This window comes from Fragaria vesca, linkage group LG7 (assembly GCF_000184155.1).
Source record: "Fragaria vesca subsp. vesca linkage group LG7, FraVesHawaii_1.0, whole genome shotgun sequence".
Taxonomy (NCBI): domain Eukaryota; kingdom Viridiplantae; phylum Streptophyta; class Magnoliopsida; order Rosales; family Rosaceae; genus Fragaria; species Fragaria vesca.
This window is the reverse complement of record NC_020497.1, coordinates 14645044-14663964: the sequence shown is the minus strand read 5'-3', so window position 1 is coordinate 14663964 and position 18921 is coordinate 14645044. Positions and strand designations below refer to the sequence as shown.

The 18921-nt window shown below is 40.2% G+C and overlaps 2 protein-coding genes and 2 pseudogenes across 3 annotated transcripts in view; 1 reads left to right on the top strand and 3 right to left on the bottom strand.

The window, feature by feature from the left end:
* The window catches only part of LOC101312498, a 4057-nt pseudogene extending 2861 nt beyond the window's left edge, over positions 1 to 1196 (bottom strand).
* A 2904-nt stretch (positions 1197 to 4100) lies between these two features.
* On the bottom strand, positions 4101 to 6051 carry LOC101308415 (BAHD acyltransferase At5g47980-like). Its single transcript, XM_004307299.1, has 2 exons — positions 5211 to 6051; positions 4101 to 4980 (listed from the first exon to the last, which is right to left on the bottom strand). Exons 1-2 carry the CDS (start codon positions 6016 to 6018, stop codon positions 4421 to 4423), a joined length of 1368 nt encoding a protein of 455 aa, XP_004307347.1. The 5' UTR covers positions 6019 to 6051; the 3' UTR covers positions 4101 to 4420.
* Positions 6052 to 8477: 2426 nt separating this feature from the next.
* On the bottom strand, positions 8478 to 10621 carry LOC101308125 (annotated as a pseudogene).
* A 6227-nt stretch (positions 10622 to 16848) lies between these two features.
* Positions 16849 to 18921, top strand: part of LOC101308710 — a 3998-nt gene continuing 1925 nt past the window's right edge. Inside the window, exons 1-2 of one of the 2 annotated variants that reach the window (XM_004307301.1) lie at positions 16849 to 17419; positions 17504 to 17551. In XM_004307301.1, the coding sequence (XP_004307349.1) occupies positions 17297 to 17419; positions 17504 to 17551 (171 nt within the window). In that variant the 5' untranslated portion in view covers positions 16849 to 17296. Of the gene's footprint in view, positions 17552 to 18921 lie in introns of both variants that reach the window. The other variant, XM_004307300.1, reaches the window with a different exon arrangement.

Here is an 18921-nt window from a genome sequence, read left to right as displayed (position 1 = left end):
TAATAATGTCTTTTGCATAAGAATCATTGGAATGAGCCTATGTTACATGGACACGGACACGGATACGGCGACACGATACGTACTGACACGGCGACACGGCAAAACTCAAAGACTACATTTTCGACACGGCTTAGACACGGCAAATATAATTACTTATTTGTATATTTCTAATTAATAAAAAAATGCTCAAATATGAATAAATTTATCACATTGCTTAAATAATGCTCTAAATTTAAGCAATTGCATAACTGTAACAAATAACATAAAAGAGAGTCAATATTTAATCTAAAGGATGATTACTAAATAGTTTTATCTAATTCAACACATTCATCAAACTGAATGAAAATCCGACTTTCCTAACCCTATAATAACACCAACTGCCTAAAACCCCATAACTGAGATATTCAAAATACATAAGAGCAAGGCACGCATGCATTGGCATCATCCTTTATCCTTGATAGAGGAGCATCTAATTTTTCAGGCTTAGTTGATTCAACACTAGGTTCAGTAGATGTCGCACTTGAACTCATCCTAATCATAATAATCCAACAAAACAACATAAGACAATAGCATAGACACAGTAGCATAGACACACAGTAGCATAAGCACATCAGCATAGACACAGCAGCATATCATAACATATTAACAATTAACAGAGCAAAGATAAACAAATAAGCAATCCATACACAACTCCTTTCAATTAAATCTTCCTTACAAATACAGATGAGCCGATGTTTCTCACCAAGTATAAAACCTGACCTCCTACAAACTCTCAACTAATTGATGATCTAATACTAGTAGGTATAAACTCAATTTTGCAAAGTCTCAAATGTCTAGCTCCATCCTACCCTATCAGCAATTGAGCAATATCATGACACTTAACATCACAGTGCAGATGCTTCAATAGCACATTGCCTTAAAAATCTATAAGTGGTATCAGAATGATCATAAAATGATTAAAATCTTATATGCTTTTCTGTTACTGCAAATGAGACTGCAATCACCAAACACGTCAAAGCTGAGATTAAGATTAACCTTACACTAAAGAGAGGGTTTAGGCCGACGGAGGACGAGTCGCTGTAACAGAGAAAGGCGACGCTGTTCTCGTCGTTCTCGCAGAGTGGTGTCATCGGAGGAACAATCACACTGACATGGACAGACGACGTCGTTCTCGCAGTGATAGTGAACGGTGACATCGTTCCTCTTCTATGCGGCTTCTTTAAAGTGGGCTTCCTCTTCGATTAGGTTTTAGACTTTTAGTTCTGTATTTTTTTTTTTCAATCAATACACACTGACTTGGCGTGTCTCAGGCTGACGTAACGTGTCTAAAAAGTCAACTTTTTTTGACACGCCACGTGGCGTGTCGGACACACATTTTGGTGTATCGTATCGATATCGGTGTGTCGGGAGTGTTGGAGTGTCCGTGGGGTGGAGTATCGGTGTAACATAGGAATGAGCTAAAGGATTATAATTTCATTGGAATGGGTTTTAGCTTTCTAATTTTTGAGTATTTGGGTATTTTCCCTATTTTTAACAACGAATTGGGTAAGTTTCTCATAGCAGCTAGCACTAACGAAAATAAGGTAGCTTAGGTCGTTATTTCCTATGCTTAGTACAGTACTCGAACAACTTTAGAAGATAACTTACTAATACTAGCATGGTTTTCTAGAACATTTCTCTTTACCAATACCAACAGTCAAGCTAGAGATCACATTTCAACTCTCGTATACAAAACCAAAACACTGAACCAAGGAACAAAGGCATAAGCTTTCAACATTTTCAATGCATTCATTATAAAAATCCCGAAAAAAACAAACAAACTCATCTTGAGATCCACAAGCATAAAATCATCATTCCAAAAGCTTTAAAATTTACAGGAACTTATATGCATTACAAAGAAAAGGCCAGAGAGATGGGTACCTTATTGCGCAAGTTTTCAGGGGAAGCAGTCAGTTCTGTAGAGATTGAGAGGGAGAGTGTGTAACTGATTGGGTATCATGGGATTTTGATTTTTGGCCTAACAAAACCGCAAGAAGAAATGAATGGCATACTTTTGTTTTTTTCGCTTAAACAAGTTTTATGGTTTTTATCTTTCTGGGTGTTCTTCTTTTCCAATCACTCTTTGTTGCCAATGTGGCGGAACCATGAAATTGTATACACAAGAAAATTTGTTCGATGGTGCAAGAAATTTTTTGATCTAGCCTTTTGACGCGATCAATTTGTTATTTATTCATCAAACATTCTGTGTAATACAACAACTTCACTTTAATATTACATATAATAAGATCAAATCCACATCCATATCCAAGTTAAGACGTATAAGGAGCTTTCAAATTAAGACTATGAGATTAGTACAAATTAATATAGGATTATAAGATAACATATGTGGACAATCATCAAAGATTTCTGGTATCGAACTCAGTTATTATAGAAGATCAACATCTTAAAGTTCAGCATATACCCATGAGGAATTAGACTGAACTAGTTTAAGACTAATATGAATTGGACTGAACTAGTTAAGGCTAATATGACCATGCAGATTTCGATTGTGTTGATGTATATTCATTCGTAAGGATGTAAGATCATATAACAAATCCTAATATGAGTAATAAATATCCTAATACATATTACATAACAACAAATCCTAATCAAGGTAATATTCTATATCAACAAATCCTAATCAAGTTAATATTTTATATCAACATATCAACATTGAAGACGAAGCAAAGCTGAAACTCTAGTTATAGACGAAGTAAAGCAACATTGAAGCATATGAATATGATGGCTTTTGAATTGAAGCCTGCTATGTCCACGATCAGAATATAAGCAATCCGATTGAGCCATACCTGGGGAAGTAGCCAAGTGGGGACTGACTGACTCGGGATGTGGTCTACGGGCGACGGCGCGGGCTATGGGAAATGGCGACCGCTCTAGCGACAACGACGGGCTACGGACGCAATGGTGTGAGTTATGACTAAGATTGAGAAGAAGTAAACGGAGAAATAACCTACACCCAAACGACGATGTTTCAGGTAATTTTTTGGGCTTCAAAATTTCACCTGGGTTGGCTCCGCCCATGATTCGGATTTAGCTAAGTTTCCCGTATAAAGTGAAATTATAATGGTTCTTGTGTTATTTTTCTTTGTCTCCATGCATATGTTCCAGAGTATTGTATGGCTCTATGAATAGTGAGGCATTGTGGCCATTTTCATTTCTTTTGATTAAGAAAAGAAGATCAGACGATATTAGTCTCTCATAAAGGCCTTTGCATTAGGTGCCTACCTTCTCCTAAGAGGATAGGACACTATGGTGAGGTGCAGTGGCGGATCCATGATTTAAAGATGGGGTGGGCTTGAACTTTGGCCGAAGGCCAAAAAAAAATTTCTAGTACAACCATGCTGGCTGAGAGTGAAGAAAGATGGGTAATGGACTAATGGGTTGTCTGTGGAGGACCAAGTCTCGAACAAGCTTTCTAGCAGCTGGAAGAGGGATAGGTGAGTGGAGGACTGGAGGCGGAGCCGCGGAGGTCCGGACCGCCGGAGGCGAGTCGTCGCTATCCGGGAGGAATCGGAGGACCGGAGGAGGCCGGGAAGAAGGAGATTATGGTGGAGCCGTGGAGGACTGGAGGGGAAGAGGGATAGCCGGATAGCCGGGATAGGTCATAGGTGAGTGACTGAGTGGAGGCGGAGGGGAAGAGCAGGGAAGACTTTTAGACTTGGTGTTTAAGCTGATTAGTTAAAGGACTCCTTCGATGAAGGAGGTTGGGTGGATGAGTGATGAGTGATGATTGTGGACTTGGGTAGTTAGTGGGATGGGTTGAGTTAGGTGGGTTGGGCTTGGTCACTTGATGGCTGGGCATATATGATATATCACCCAAAAAAATATATATCTATACTTAGGTTTTTTTTTCCCCCAATTTTCTTGGTTGGGCTTGAGCCTTACCCACTTGTGAACTGGATCCGCGCTTGGTGAGGTGATGAGGTGAGACATTATGACCATGCTTGTCGTTAGAGGATAAATGCATCATAATATATAACTTTTTAATCATGTTGTCACGGATCAAAATTACATACTTTTTAGCTATAGAAATATTTGATGTAATTGTATCGGATAATCATGTACTTGAAAATAATGACAGGTCAACCATCTTTTTGGGTACTACATGCATCTTACCTTAAAAACTTAACAAAACTTGTATAGTTTTCTTTTTAATAGAGAAATAACTTTATGGATAGAAGAGCTTAATAGAGCATTGTTACAAACAAGAGCTATATTGGTTACAAGCATGTGGAAACACATTCGGATAACATACGTAGACCGAGTCTATCATACTTGCATCTTATTGATTGGCTGGTGAACTAATTTAAGCCTTAATCACAACAAAATGGAAACATTGCACGAGCCGCATAATCTTCCTTAATCAATATCTTGAAATTAGCGTCTTTGGAGATGCTAGTGCTAGAAACTGGGGATCTTGTTCTAGCATAGCCATTTTTTCTTCTTCTAGATTCACCCACGCTTCAATTCCAGTATCGCATGGTGTTGGAACTAATGTTATGAGATTGCAAAATGCAGATTCAATTTTTCCTGCAACTCCAATCCATGATGTCCTCCCCCATCCAAAATCAAGTTGGTTGAAAAAATTAGTCCAGCTCGTGAATAAATAAATCTCTGGTGCTGGTTCCATAGAACTCATAGTCCTCTGAAAATCTAGATACTCGCACATGCTTCCATATCCCTCTTTACCCATGAAAGTCTCAAAGTAATCACCGTTACATTGTTTGACAGATCCATTGAGCAAGTTAACCAAGTCACACAGCTTAAGATCACTGATCTCTAGTGTTGTATGACTTAGCTCTAGTATGGCCGGAGCGAACCATATCAAGTTTCCAATGGCATTATCCCACACTGTCTCCATGTTCCTCCGTGATCTTATGTTCACTACCTGGGTTGCTATAGAAAGTCTTGTTGAAGTAGTACCTGCAGGTTCATATATTTTCTCATTCTTTGAGCTATGTATGTAATAAAAATATATAAATAAGTATGAAATTATAACAGAAAATGTTAAGTGTACTATTTTTTTCTTTTGAGAAAAAAGTTCATATCGTTAGAAGTTTAGGACAACAGCTAATAAGGGACTACCCCAAATACAATAGGTTTTTATTTAGTTGCTTTAGTATTTGGCTTGTTGCTAAACTGATTTTACATACCTGATGTTAGTGCTCGAGAAGTAGCGATTAGATGTTTCCAGAGAAAACTAGTGACAGCCTGAACTCGTGATGGCTTGGGCACGGACTCGCTCTTTGCTTCATCTTGAATTACAGATATGGCTTTCGCACCAAATACAAATCTCCTTGTAGCAACTTTTTTTCCGACAAACCATAACCCTTCCATCTGACGGGCATACTTTTCAGGCAAGTCATCTCTTGGTGGGAAAAGCAATGCTGCTTGAGAGAGATTAGGATGTATGATTTTGTCACGAGAACCACGAAAAACAGCACACCACGACTTGAGAAAACAGTCTGAAGTTCTTCCATCGATGAGCTTGTGAGAGACGGAGACCCCGATTGCTATTCCGGAGTTGAAAATGTTAACTTGAACTCCGAGCAAAGGGTAACGCTCATCAGATATTGCTTCCATACTAAATGGTTTTATTGGAACAAACTCATTTAGGCACTCGATTTTCGGAAGCCTTAGAAAATCATTCATGTCACAGTTCACTCGAGCCTCAAGGTATGGGACACCCTCTTCAAAATCATCGATGTATAGGTTGTTTTTGACCCTTCCAGAGAGTGGATAGTACAAAGTGAGAGTCTCGGAAAGGGCATGTCTTAAGTCAGCTAGGGTTTGAAGATTGAAGACTGCAGGGCCAGTAATGGGGTAGAAGAATACCATGGGGACATACGATGGAGGAGTGAGCTGGTCGAGCAGGGTAAGCTTGTAAGGCTGAAGTGGTGAAGAGGAAGTTGATGGTTTGATGGTGTGTTTGGAAATTATACTGACCTCAATTTTCTCCATTTTGGCGAAGTAGGTTCTGTATTATCTGACACTTGATGAAACATGTGGTACGCGGTATATATAGAACTGAAGCTTAGTGTGTTTAGAAACAGTTCGGCCAAATTGCGTCAATTACTATGTAAATTAGAGACGTTGAAAAGTCTCGTGCATACGTGGCTCGTGAGTCAGCAAAGTTGAAAAGTCTTCGAAAATAACACGTGGCGGCGTGTGAATGGTCGGTCGACAACAAAATCATCAATCCCAACTAAAATAAAATATTAAATGTCAATCGATAATCAAACATCAATCAAATCAAATCAATTATCGAAAAGGAAGTCGGAATTTAATCAAATTAGTGAAATACCTTATCGATCATAACTAAATCGATCAATTAAGACTGATTGATTTAATTATGGGAAATTGAATAATTGAATCAATCAATCAAAAGTGATTGATTTAATTATATCATTAAGGAAATATAATTAAAGCTGTGACTTCAATGCATTCCATTTACGGAGGAGCATTAACACTATAAATACCCCCTCTCATATCAAGAGGACGACTTTCAGACAAGAGAGAAAAATTACTCCCGAGAGTTTAGAATTCTCCCAAAACCCTTGAAGAATCATCAAGCTGCCAAATAGTTGATTCTTCATCAACCTCAAGCCTATAGGTTGTCAAATCCCGAAGAGTCCCAAGTTGCCAAATAGCTGACATCTTCACCAACTACAAGACGAAGAGCAACCACCATGTGGAACTGCTCGGCCCAAACTCGATCAACGTCAAGCCTCTACGGCCCTTGATCAACCCTCGTCTTCAAGTCTTTCAACAAATCAAAACTTCTACCAAGTTCTTCAACAACCTCGTGGAGAATCAACAAGTACCAAACACACGTGCCGATTCATCCGCTATCAAGTCGAAGAACGTTCACCACGTGACACCTCTCGCGGCCCATATTCGACCAAGATCAAGCCTCTATGGCCCTTGGTCAACTTCCTTCTACAAATCGTCAACACAATAAGAAGTTCAAACTACAACAGTTCAATTCAAGATCAAGTGCTTGTCACCCTTGGATCAAATCAACATCGGAGATCGAATCAGAGGACATTCTTGTTAAAAGAATACCCATAGAGATTGTAACCCGCAAATTCAATCAATACAAATATATTATTTTGTACACATGTCTTTCTGTTATTCGTTACAGGAATTTTCGTGTTTACAAGCACTAACGAAAATCAGGTAGTTTAGGTCGTTATTTCCTATGCTTAGTTAGTAAAGTAAGAGAGTAAAGTACTCAAACAACTTTAGAAGATAAATTACTAACACTAGCATGGTTAGAACATTTCTCTTTACCGATACTAGAGATCACATTTCAACTCTCGTACGTACACAAAACCAGAACACTGAACCAAGGAACAAAGGCATAAGCTTTCAACATTTTCAATGCATTCATTTATAAAAATCCCAAAACAAAACAAACCCATCTGAGATCCACAAGCATAAAATCATCATTACCAAAAGCCATAAATTGTGCATTAGAAAGAAAAGGCCAGAGAGCTAGGTACCCTATTGCGCAAGTTTTCAGGGGAAGCAGTCAGTTTTGCAGAGATTGAGAAAGAGTGTGTGTAAATGATTGCAGGGTCATTGAGATTTTGATTTGGCCTAACAAAACCGCAAGAAGAAATGGAATGTCACATTTTTGTTTTTTCCCTAGCTTATTCAAGTTTTCTGGATTTTATGGTTTTCTAGCTTTCTGGGTGGTCTTCTTTAGTCACTCTTGGCCAACATGGATGTGATTCGGATTTGGCTAAGTTTCTCATATAATGTGAAATTATGATGGTTCTTGTGTTATTTTTCTTTGCATCCATGCATATGTTCCAAATTATTGTATGGTTCTATGAATAGTGAGGCATTGTGGCCATTTTCGTTTCTTTTGATTAAGAAAAGAAGATCAGACGACATTAGTCTCTCGTAGAGGTCTTCGCATTAGGTGACTAGGTGAGGCATTATGGCCACACTTGTCGTTAAATAACAAATGTATCAGAATATGTAACTTTTAATCATGTTGTCACTGATCTAAATTACAATTTTAGCTATAGAAATACACGGCGTGATTGCTATCAAATAATCATTTACTTGAAAAATAATTATAGGTGAATCATCTTTTTAGGTAATACATGCATCCCGTTTTAGAAACAGAATAGCCTTTCTTTTAGAAACAGAATAGCTTAACAAAACAAAACTTGCATAGTTTCTTTTTCTAATCAAGAAAAATAACTCTATAGTTAGAAGCTCAATAGAGCATTGTTACAAAACAGAGCTATATTGGTTAAAAGCATAACGAAGCACATTCGGATAACATACTAACATACGTAGCCATAGTCTATCATACCTTGCTTCTTATTAATTGGCCGGGGAACTAATTTAATCCTTATTCACTGCAAATGGAAACATTGCACGAGCCACATAATCTTTCATAATCAATACCTTGAAATTAGGGTCTTTGGAGATGCTAATGCTAGAAACTGGGGATCTTGTTCTAGCATAGCCATTTTCTCTTCATCTAGATTCACCCACGCTTCAATTCCAGTATCACATTGTGTTGGTACTAAAACTGTGGAATTCCAATATGCAGATTGTTTTCCGGTAACTCCAATCCAAGATGACCTCCCCCATGCATCCAAAATCAATTTGGTCGAAAAATCTAGTCCAGCTCGAGAATGAATATATCTCTGGTGCTGGTTCTACAGAACTTACAGTCCCCTCCATATCTAGATGCTCACACATTCTTCCATATCCCTCTTTACCCTTGAAAGTGTCGAAGTAATCACTGTTAGATTGTTTGACAGATTCATTGAGCAAGATAACCAAGTCACACAGCTTAGGATCGCTGCTCTCTCGTGCTTTATGATTTAACTCTAGTATGGCCGGAGCCCACCACATCAGGTTTCCAATGGCATTACCCAACGTTGTCTCCATGTTCATCTGTGATCTTAAGTTCACTACCTGAGCTGCTATAGAAAGTTTTGTTGAAGTAGTACCTGCAAAAGTTCATATATTTTCTCATTTTTAAGCTATGTACAGTATATGTAATACAAAAATATAAAATAAGTATGAAATAATAGCAGAAAAATGTTAAGTGTACGATCTTTTTTCTTTTTCATTCATATCATTAATTAGATGCTTATAACAATATCCAATAAGTTGTATTTTTCTAACTTACAAAACAAATCCGGTATAACCTAAGCAGCAGAAATAAAGCTACTGAAAACTCTTGTACGCTCGCATTTGAGCAAGCCTCACTAACAATTAATGGAAAAACCTTGTCTTCTCTAGCTTAATTAATCACGCCTAGCCCTCCTTTGCCAATCACGCAATTGCATGTGGTGCACTTTTAAGAAGACACATAAACTGATTTACCTGATGATGATGCCCGAGAAGCAGAGAGAAGATGTTTCAAGAGAAAACCAGAGACGGCCTGAACTCGTGATGGCTTGGGCACGGACTCGCTCTTCGCTTCATCTTGAATTGCAGATATGGCTTTCGCACCAAATACAAATCTCCTTGTAGCAACTTTCTTTACGGCAATCGACCACCCTTCCATCAAAGCTATATACTTTTCAGGCAGGTCATCTCTCGGTGGGAAAAGCAATGCTGCTTGAGAGAGATTAGGATGTATGATTTCATCACGACACCCACGAAAAACAGCACCCCAGGACTTGAGAAAACAGTATGACGTTCGGCCATCGATGAGCTTGTGACAGACGGAGACACCTATTGCTATCCCAGAATCGAAAATGTTGACTTGAACTCCAAGCAAGGGGTAAAGCTCATCAGATATTGCTTCCATACTATATGGTTTTATTGGAACAAACTCATTTAGGCACTCGATTTTTGGAAGCCTTAGAAAATGAGTCATGTCACATTTCACTCGGGCCTCAAGGTATGGGATACCGGCTTCAAAATCATCGATGTATAGGTTGTTTTTGACCCTTCCAGAGAGTGGATAGTACAAAGTGAGAGTCTCGGAAAGGGCATGTCTTAAGTCAGCTAGGGTTTGAAGATTGAAGACTGCAGGGCCAGTAATGGGGTAGAAGAATACCATGGGGACATACGATGGAGGAGTGAGCTGGTCGAGCAGGGTAAGCTTGTAAGGCTGAAGTAGGGTAGTGGGATTGTCTATGGTACAGCGTTGTATGCCATACATCCTCTAACAGGACTTGTGTCGCACGTGCCTTGCAGGTGGGGGTGTTTTATTTTGAAATTTTTAGCCTTGAAAGCAGGCTGCATATCCTGCAGCGTTGCATGATATGCAGTCTGCTTTAATGCAGCGCTGCATGATATGCAGCGTTGTACCATAGACAATCATACATATCATGCAGCGCTGATATGCGTGATATTCAGGGAAAATTCTATCTGCAGCCCTGCATGATATGCAGCCTGCTTTCAAGGCTAAAAATTTCAAAACAAAACACCCACCCCCACTGCAAGGCACGTGCACACAAGTCCTGTTAGAGGATGTATGGCATACAGCGCTGTACCATAGACAATCCCGAAGTAGTGAAGAGGAAGCTGATGGTTTGACGGTGTGTTTGGAAATTATACTGACCTGAATTCTCTCCATTTTGGCGATGTAGGTTCAGTATATCTGACACTTGAATACATACATATGGTACGTGGTTTATAAAGAACTGAAGCAGTGTGTTCAGAAACAGTTCGGCCAAATTGCGTCAATTACTATGTAAATTAGAGAAGGTTATAGATACATTATTTTGTAATAGGGCTCTATGCTACCCCATTCAGTTTTCTCCTCTGAAAACATTCCACGACGAATTAGAACAATTAGAACTAGGTAGGTAATTGTATTAGAACACACATGCACAAAATAAGCACAATTAACTACCATTAGTGCGTAGCTAATAAGCCACCAAATATTAAGGCTCATGAAAGGGCAGGTACGTAAGGACTATCACGGCTACTGATGGTTCAATTATTTTCACAACGAATTGGGTAAGTTTATCATCACCTAGCTGCATATGTTGACTAATTAGAGCAGCCCTAACGAAAATAAGGTAGTCTAGCTAGATCGTTATTTCCTGTGGTTAGTACACTCGAACAACTCTAGGATATAAATTACCAATAGTTATAAATGTTTTATGCATTTCATTATCAGACCTGTAGTTTCTGAACTGTTTTGAGAACTGAAAAGGCTTCGACCGGCCAGTGCAACGGACCAGATCTTTGAAAAACAAATTGCGTCAGAAGAGAGGTGATTCCGGTTGCTCTTCATCATCCTATTGACGCAATAGCTCGACAACGCCATCGACGAAATCAAATCTAAAATCCTCGTCGACTCTACTACAGACGTTGAAATTCTCAAAAATATAATACATATTTTCGGAAGAACCAAATGGTCTAAATAGTGCAACTCTTGCATTGACTCAACTTAAAAGGTAAGACTATAGTGTGTTAATGGATGTGATGCATCGAGTTACATTATGTTGGTGATGGCTCTGCTAGGGTTTCCCCGTGCTGGAGCCTCCCTGCAGTAAATCCTTGAATTCGAGTTCCGTTTGCTTCACGACGTCATGGCTGTTCAGCATCGTCCCTTCTGCCCGTGGTCTTTTCTCGACGAGGGGGCTGCGAAGCCGACGAAATCTTATGCGGCGGCGGCGGCGCAAGCTTTCATCCCAATTGATGATCTACCTATTCCTGAGATTTTAGATGGCAAGACAACTGTTACTATTTCAGAAGAGGGCTATCAATCGGGTTTGGATAATTGTAAACATATGTTAATCGGAAGGGTGCAATTGGGTTTGAGGGATAAACCCTACTCTGCATCAGATCTGTCTCATAAGCTTTCTCTTCTTTGGGGAAGTCTAGGGGCTTGGAAGATTATTCCCATGGGAAAAGGTTATTTCACGTTTAGCTTCTCTACGGATGAGGATCTCTCTACAGTCTGGGTAAAGGGTGCAATTGCTCTCAAGCCTGGCTTCTTGCGTTTCATGCGATGGGTTCCAAATTTCTCCCCAGCGAATCAACGTAATACTAATGCTCAGGTGTGGGTGAGGTTTTAGGATCTAGGGCTTGAGTTTTGGGAACCTAGAACCCTATTTGCTAGAATATTGGTTGATATTGATCTCTCTGTTGATCCACCGCATGAATTGGTTGTCAAGCGTAAGTGCGGTTCGTCTTTTGTTCAGACTGTGGATTATGAGAAGCTTCCACATATTTGTGCTCATTGTGGCAACGTTGGGCACCTTGTCACAGCTTGCAAGTATGTGCATAGATCTTCTGACCCGGTTCCAATGGATAATGAGACTGAGAAAGGCAGAGGTCGATCGCGCAAGCGTAGTAGACGATCTCGCAGGAACCGTGATCAGCAACGAGTCTCCAAAGTGTATGTGCCTAAAAACCCATCTAATCCAGCAGATCGAGGTAAGAGCATGATTATTGATTCAACTCCAAACCCCAGGGAAGATTTTGGTGAGGGTCCTTCCTTTGTGCAGAAGTCTCCAGCACCGGTCGGCCAACTAGTGATATCTAGTGTTGTGCCGGAACCGCTAGTGGAAGTGGTGGCACCTGTCCAAGAAGTGGTTGAGCCGGGGGTGAATGTGGTTTTGGTACCAGTAGCTATCCATGGTAATGTGGTTGAGCAAGAAGATGATACTAGGTATGCAATTGATCAGAACGAGCAGAATAGTGAAGATGACTCTGCCGGTGGTAGTATGCATGAGCAGTCTTCTGACATTGGGGTTGCTGTTGCTGCAAATTCAGTAACTCGAATTGATAGCTGGTATGAGGAGACAGAACGAGTTGACATTGATGATGGTTTTACTGTTGTTATGTCCAGGTCTCAAAAGAGGAAGGCTGCTTCGAAGGAGAATAGGGAAGCCTATCTCCGTCGCTCCAAAGACACTCCTAAATGAGGGTTCTTTATTGGAACATACGGGGCATTGCTAATGTCCCCACTCAAGATGCTTTGAAACAGTTTGTACGGGTTCACAACCTGGAAGTTTTATGTATAGCTGAGCCTTTCGTTGCCTTGACTTCAATTCCTCTATTCTTTTGGCGTTCGTTAGGCATGCGATTTGTTGGTGCAAATGACCGGGGTTCTGCATTACCTAATCTATGGGTTTTTTGTAAGACTTCTCTGGCTCCATGGATTCGGGTGTTGTCTACCTCGGATCAGCAGGTTTCTTTACAAGTTATGTTTGATTCGGTAAACTGTTTTCTTACAGCTGTCTACGCTCGTACCACAATCTCTGGCCACCGGAAGTTATGGGAAGATATTACTGATTTCAAAGGTCGTTTTGTTACAGGACCATGGTTGGTTTTTGGAGATTTTAACGCAGTTCTTGGTGCTCATGAAAAGAAAGGAGGTGCTCCTCTATGTCGGCGATCATGTGAGGAATTTCAGACAATGTCAGATGTTTGTGAACTTATTCATGTAGATACTAAAGAGGCAGAGTTTACATGGGTGAGACGGCGTGGTTTTCGTGGTAATGTGGAGCTAAGATTAGATAGAAGTCTTGCTAATTTGAATTGGATGGAGGAATGGGATCAGTTTGACTGTTGCACCTTACCCAGAACTTGCTCTGATCATAATCCACTACTAATGTCCTTTTCTAAGTTTACAGGGTCTCGTTTTAGTCTCTTTCGGTTTAGAAAAATGTGGTTGGAGCATAAGGATTTTATGAGTTTTGTCAAAGGATGTTGGTCCTCTACTACTTCGTTTGGTTGTCCTTATTCTGTCCTGCAATATAAGCTGCGTACCTTAAGGAAATCTCTCCGTACTTGGAACTGGGAGGTCTTTGGGGATGTTCACCGTCGGGTTGAGTTTGACCTTGCAGCCCTTGCTGATATTCAAAATAAAATTGCAGCTTCTGGGGGATCAGATGAAGAGTTTGAAAAAGAGACTGAATTGCAGGCCATTTTGAATGAGTCTATTCTGCATCAGGAAATTCTTTGGCGTGAGAAGTCAAGGTTGCGATGGTTATCAGAAGGTGATCGTAATTCTTCTTATTTTCATGCTTTGTGTAAAGTGCGCCGAAATCGTTCTTCTATTACTCTGCTTCGTGATGGAGATCAGGTGCTTCAGGATCCTCATTATATCCAAAATCATATAGTTGATTATTACAAAAATCTTTTTACTAAACATGCAGAGTATGAAGATAGTGGCTTGGTGTCCAAAGTGATTCACTCTATGGTAACTCCTGAGGAAAATACGATGCTTACTAGTGTTCCATTATCAGAGGAAATTTGGGCAGCTGTCAAATCAATGGATCCTGATAGTGCCCCGGGGCCAGATGGATTTAATGGCCATTTTTTCGTCTCTTGCTGGGATGTTGTTGGTGCTGATGTTGTTAAGGCTGTTCAGTATTTTTTCAACATGGTTATTTGGCTCCTTCCTTTAACTCAGGTATTATCATCTTAATCCCCAAAGTTGATCATGCCGACTCCATAAAGCAGTTTCGCCTATTGCCCTCACCAACTTTGTGTTTAAAATTATCCCAAAGATCATAGCTATCCGGTTGGCATCAGTGGCATCTCGTATTATTTCTCCTCAACAGCATGCTTTTGTTGCAGGGAGGAACATATCAGACTGTATATTAACTACTTCAGAGTGCTTTAATTTGTTGAACTCAAAATGTCATGGGGGGTAACCTTGCAATTAAGGTTGATATTACAAAGGCGTTTGATACTCTGTCATGGGATTTTCTTCTTCATGTTCTTCAGGCTTTTGGGTTTGATCCGATCTTTGTACAATGGGTGCGTGCCTTGCTTCTGTCAGCCAAGCTTTCTCTGTTGATTAATGGGAGGACTGTGGGGTATTTTTCTTGTGAAAGGGGTGTGCGTCAAGGTGACCCTCTTTCTCCCTTGCTCTTTTGCTTAGCAGAAGAAGTCCTTAGTCGTGGGATCTCTTTACTTGTTTCATCGGGACAACTGCAGCGTATCTCTTCTCCACGAAATACTCTTGCTCCATCTCATGTCCTATTTGCAGATGATGTTATTGTTTTTTTTCGGGGCAATAGGCGGAATTTATCGCGGATTATGCGGTTCTTCGATGAGTATGGTAGAGTTTCAGGTCAAGTTATCAACAAAGGGAAGTCTCAGGTTTTTATTGGAAATAGTATACATTCAAGGCGGCATTCTATTTCGAACTTCTTGGGTATTCCCTTGGGGTCTGCTCCATTCATGTATCTGGGTGCCCTTATTTTTCATGGCAAACCTCGTGCTTCTTATTTCCATCAGATTGTTGACAAAATAAGGATAAAGTTATCGAGTTGGGTGAGTTCTTTTTTGTCAATGGCAGGACGTTTGCAGCTTATCAAGTCTGTTATTTTTAGCATGTTGGTATACATTTTTCAAGTATATGAATGGCCTGTGTCTGTGGTGCGAAAAATTGAGGTATGGTGCCGAAACTTTCTGTGGTCTGGCTCAATTGATAAAAGAGGGATCCCTCTTGTGGCTTGGAAGTCTTGTTGTTCCCCAATTGCAGAAGGTGGCTTGGGGCTCAAACAACTAGTTCTGCTTAATCGATCTCTCTTATTGAAACGTTGCTGGGAAATCTATACAGCTCAATCTGAGGGTTGTGCTTTTATTCGCAATCGTTTCTCTAGACGGAAATCTTATGCTCCTTCTTCTATATGGCCTGGTGTTCGTCAATTCTGGAAGACTGTTCAAGATAATTCTCAATGGTTCATTGGTTCTGGGAATGGAATTTACTTTTGGCGCGACAAGTTTATGGGTAGGCCAATAAATGAGTTCTTTGGTTCTAATGTGTTGATGCAGGATAACTCGGATTTGGTGTCAAAATATATAGACAATGGTTCATGGAATCTTCCTCCATTACTACAGTTGCACTACCCAGCCTTATGTGGTATGATCAATCAAGTCCCTGTGTCAGAAGATCCTTCAGTTAATGACAAACTTATATGGACCTCTTCAGCCTCCGATGAGTTAACCGCAAAACAAGCCTATACTTTTATGCGGCATTCTTCTAATCCAGTAATTTGGGGTAAGAGATTATGGGCTAAATATATTCTGCCAAGAATGTCTTTCCTAGCATGGAAGGTGTTAAGAGGTAGAGTTATTTCTGATGTTTTACTTCAGCGTCGAGGTATTCCTTGGGTTTCTAGATGTGAGCTTTGTGGTGTTTGCTCGGAGACTTTGAATCATACTTTCCTCTCTTGCTCGTTCACTGCATCAATTTGAGCCAATCAGATTCTTCCTCAGTTTCGAACACAGAAACTACATTTGTTTCATTGGTAGCTTCCATTCGTTCAAGTGACGTAGGACTGCAATCGACGTTCTCCAACTGTTATTTGGATGTCTTTCTCTTCAGGAAGTACTAAAGAAGCTGCCAAGTTAGCCAATGCGTCTGCTTTATCATTCTCTGATCTTGGAATGTGGCCAACATATATCTCTCGAAATTGTCCCAGGAGATATTTAACTCTTTGGTAGTATGATATAAGGTTCTCATTTTTGACTGCATACTCGTCATTTATTTGTCTGATGACCAGTTGAGAGTCCCCAGTGAAGTCGCCAAAAACTATGTTGAGCAAAAATTGTAAATAAATATACCCAACACAATTTCACTCTATCTCATTGATTAAAATAGAGTTTTAATTATGTCTGGTTCGACCCATTCGAAATAAAATAAATTTCTTAATTACAACCCTTGCTTTCGGGGGAAGACCCTTTGATTCTAATTACAAAGTAACAAATGGGGAATGTGTGTTCGAGGGGAATTGCGACTGCACCCGATTTGTTTTACAGGCTGCCTACGTACCCCATAAGGGATCAAGTCACTCGTAGTTCAAGTTTTATGGCTTTTGGGGTTTCGACGAAGTAGATGACTTGTCGAAAGGTTTGGTTATGTGTTTTAGAATTTGGCTTGGAAAGAACCAACGATTTGGCTTTAAATGTGGTTATATCCAGATTTAAATCTGGACTGCCTACATACCCTGTGAAGGGATCAAACCATTGTAGTTCAAAAATTTGGGTATTTGAGTATTTCTTGGTTTTGTACCAAACGCAACTTCATTCGGGTTCCGAAGAATTTTTAAACGAAACCGAAGTTTGGGTATTTTGATTTGAACACCCATATATTGAGCCTCGTTGAACTTTTCAGATGGGCCCAAATTTGACATGGGCCTTGCTTGTGAGTAGCATCCGTCAATGTGGAGGCCCGTTAGCTTTCCCTCTCCCCATTCTTCATTTCTTTTCTTTCTTTTGATCTTCTGCTGCCTTGTTTATTGTAACCCAGAAGAACTTGAAGGCCGAAACTGATCAAATGGAGAGGGGTTGGCGCAGCAACCGACTTGGTGATGGCAGTGCTCCTAAGTCGCCGAGAAGAAATTTATCAACACTGGGAGGCTTGAGATTTGCTGTGCTCTTTCTCACTGTGCGAAATTGGGTAAGGATAACCCCTATTGTGTTCCTGCTTTCATCCCTACAATTCAAATACCCTCATGACGAAAGTATCTCCATTATGCTTCAGAGTAATTTCGAAGGATTTCCCACTGGTCAAAAGCTTGTTTCTTCACAGGTAGCGTTCAATTTGGTTACTGCCTTGTGTTGGATAGGTGCTTTGTTACAATTCTTCAATGGCAAAATTAATTATCCTTCGCTTCCTTAACTTCGAGTAGATTAGCTTAGCGTCGAATGGATGAGCTTAGCTTCGAGTAGGTTAATTTTGCTGCAGGCTTCAATTTGCAGGCTTTAATTTGAGGAAGAACACGTCTTTTGCTTTGAGACTCTAAACTTCTTAGCTCCAATTTATTTGACTGTGGGTGTATTCGGCTCGCTGCCTTGGAACTTCCAGAAACAAAACTTGTTTAATTAAGTTTGCTTCTTTTGTTTTACTCCATGGTGGTGAATGCATATTTATGTTTGAGTAAGCCTTCTCTGTTTGGGAGGGTCACCGCCAAGCTTGATTCTTGTCATCTTGTGATATTGGAGAAGAATCATGAGAAAACTCACCGAGCCCCCTTTGTTTTTTTTAAAGGGACAGAGCCAAAGAATCAATGACTCTCTTTGCTCGGATGTTTTTGTGAGGTTAACTTGACAGGAACTTGCTGTTCTCTTTTTGCAATATCATCACCATTCCTGCTACAGCATGAAGGTATGAAACACAGGTAGTAGTTGTAGTATCGGAATAGATCGATTGTCATAGTTTGAGGGTAAGCCTCTGTTATTGTCTCTTTTAGTTTCATTGCACAGTATTTGAGTTGGTGCTTGAAACATGGAATTTGGAAAGGTATTTGGCTGTGGTGGTTAACAGGGAACAGGGACAACAATGGCCTTTTGTGGTGGAATTTTGAGTATTGGTTTTGTGTTTGGTTTTGTAGGATCAAAGGGCAACCGATCTGTTATAGTAACCAGTGTCAAAGTACCCAAAGAACCAGAACCATATTGTAACCATAGTGCTACAGTAGCCATAGAACCAGAATCATAGTAACCATAGTGTCATATAACCATTGTAACATAGAACCATTGCCATAGTAGCCATTAGTCTCCAGTAACCATAGTATCCAGTAACCAATGTTTAGGGTAACAAGTAACCAGGAACGATCCGCAAGGGATTTGTGTAACCAAGTAACGAGTAACCAGGAACGATCCACAAGGGATTTGAGTAACCAAGTAACCAAGAGAACACAGTAGTAACCAAGTAACCAACAGAACACAGTAACTATAATAACCAGATCGATCCGCAAGGGATTTGGGTGACCAGGAACAATAGTAACCAAGAACACCAGAGGCCATCTGCGAGGAATATGAAGGCAGTGATGCCTCCATCAACAGAACATAAAGAGAGCTGCGCAAAGAGAAAGAGAACTCTCCATCCGAACCTTGTAAAGAATGAACCGCTCCTTTGTGATCCTCCTTGTTGCCCGCCTGCCTCCTCCCGTTGGTGTT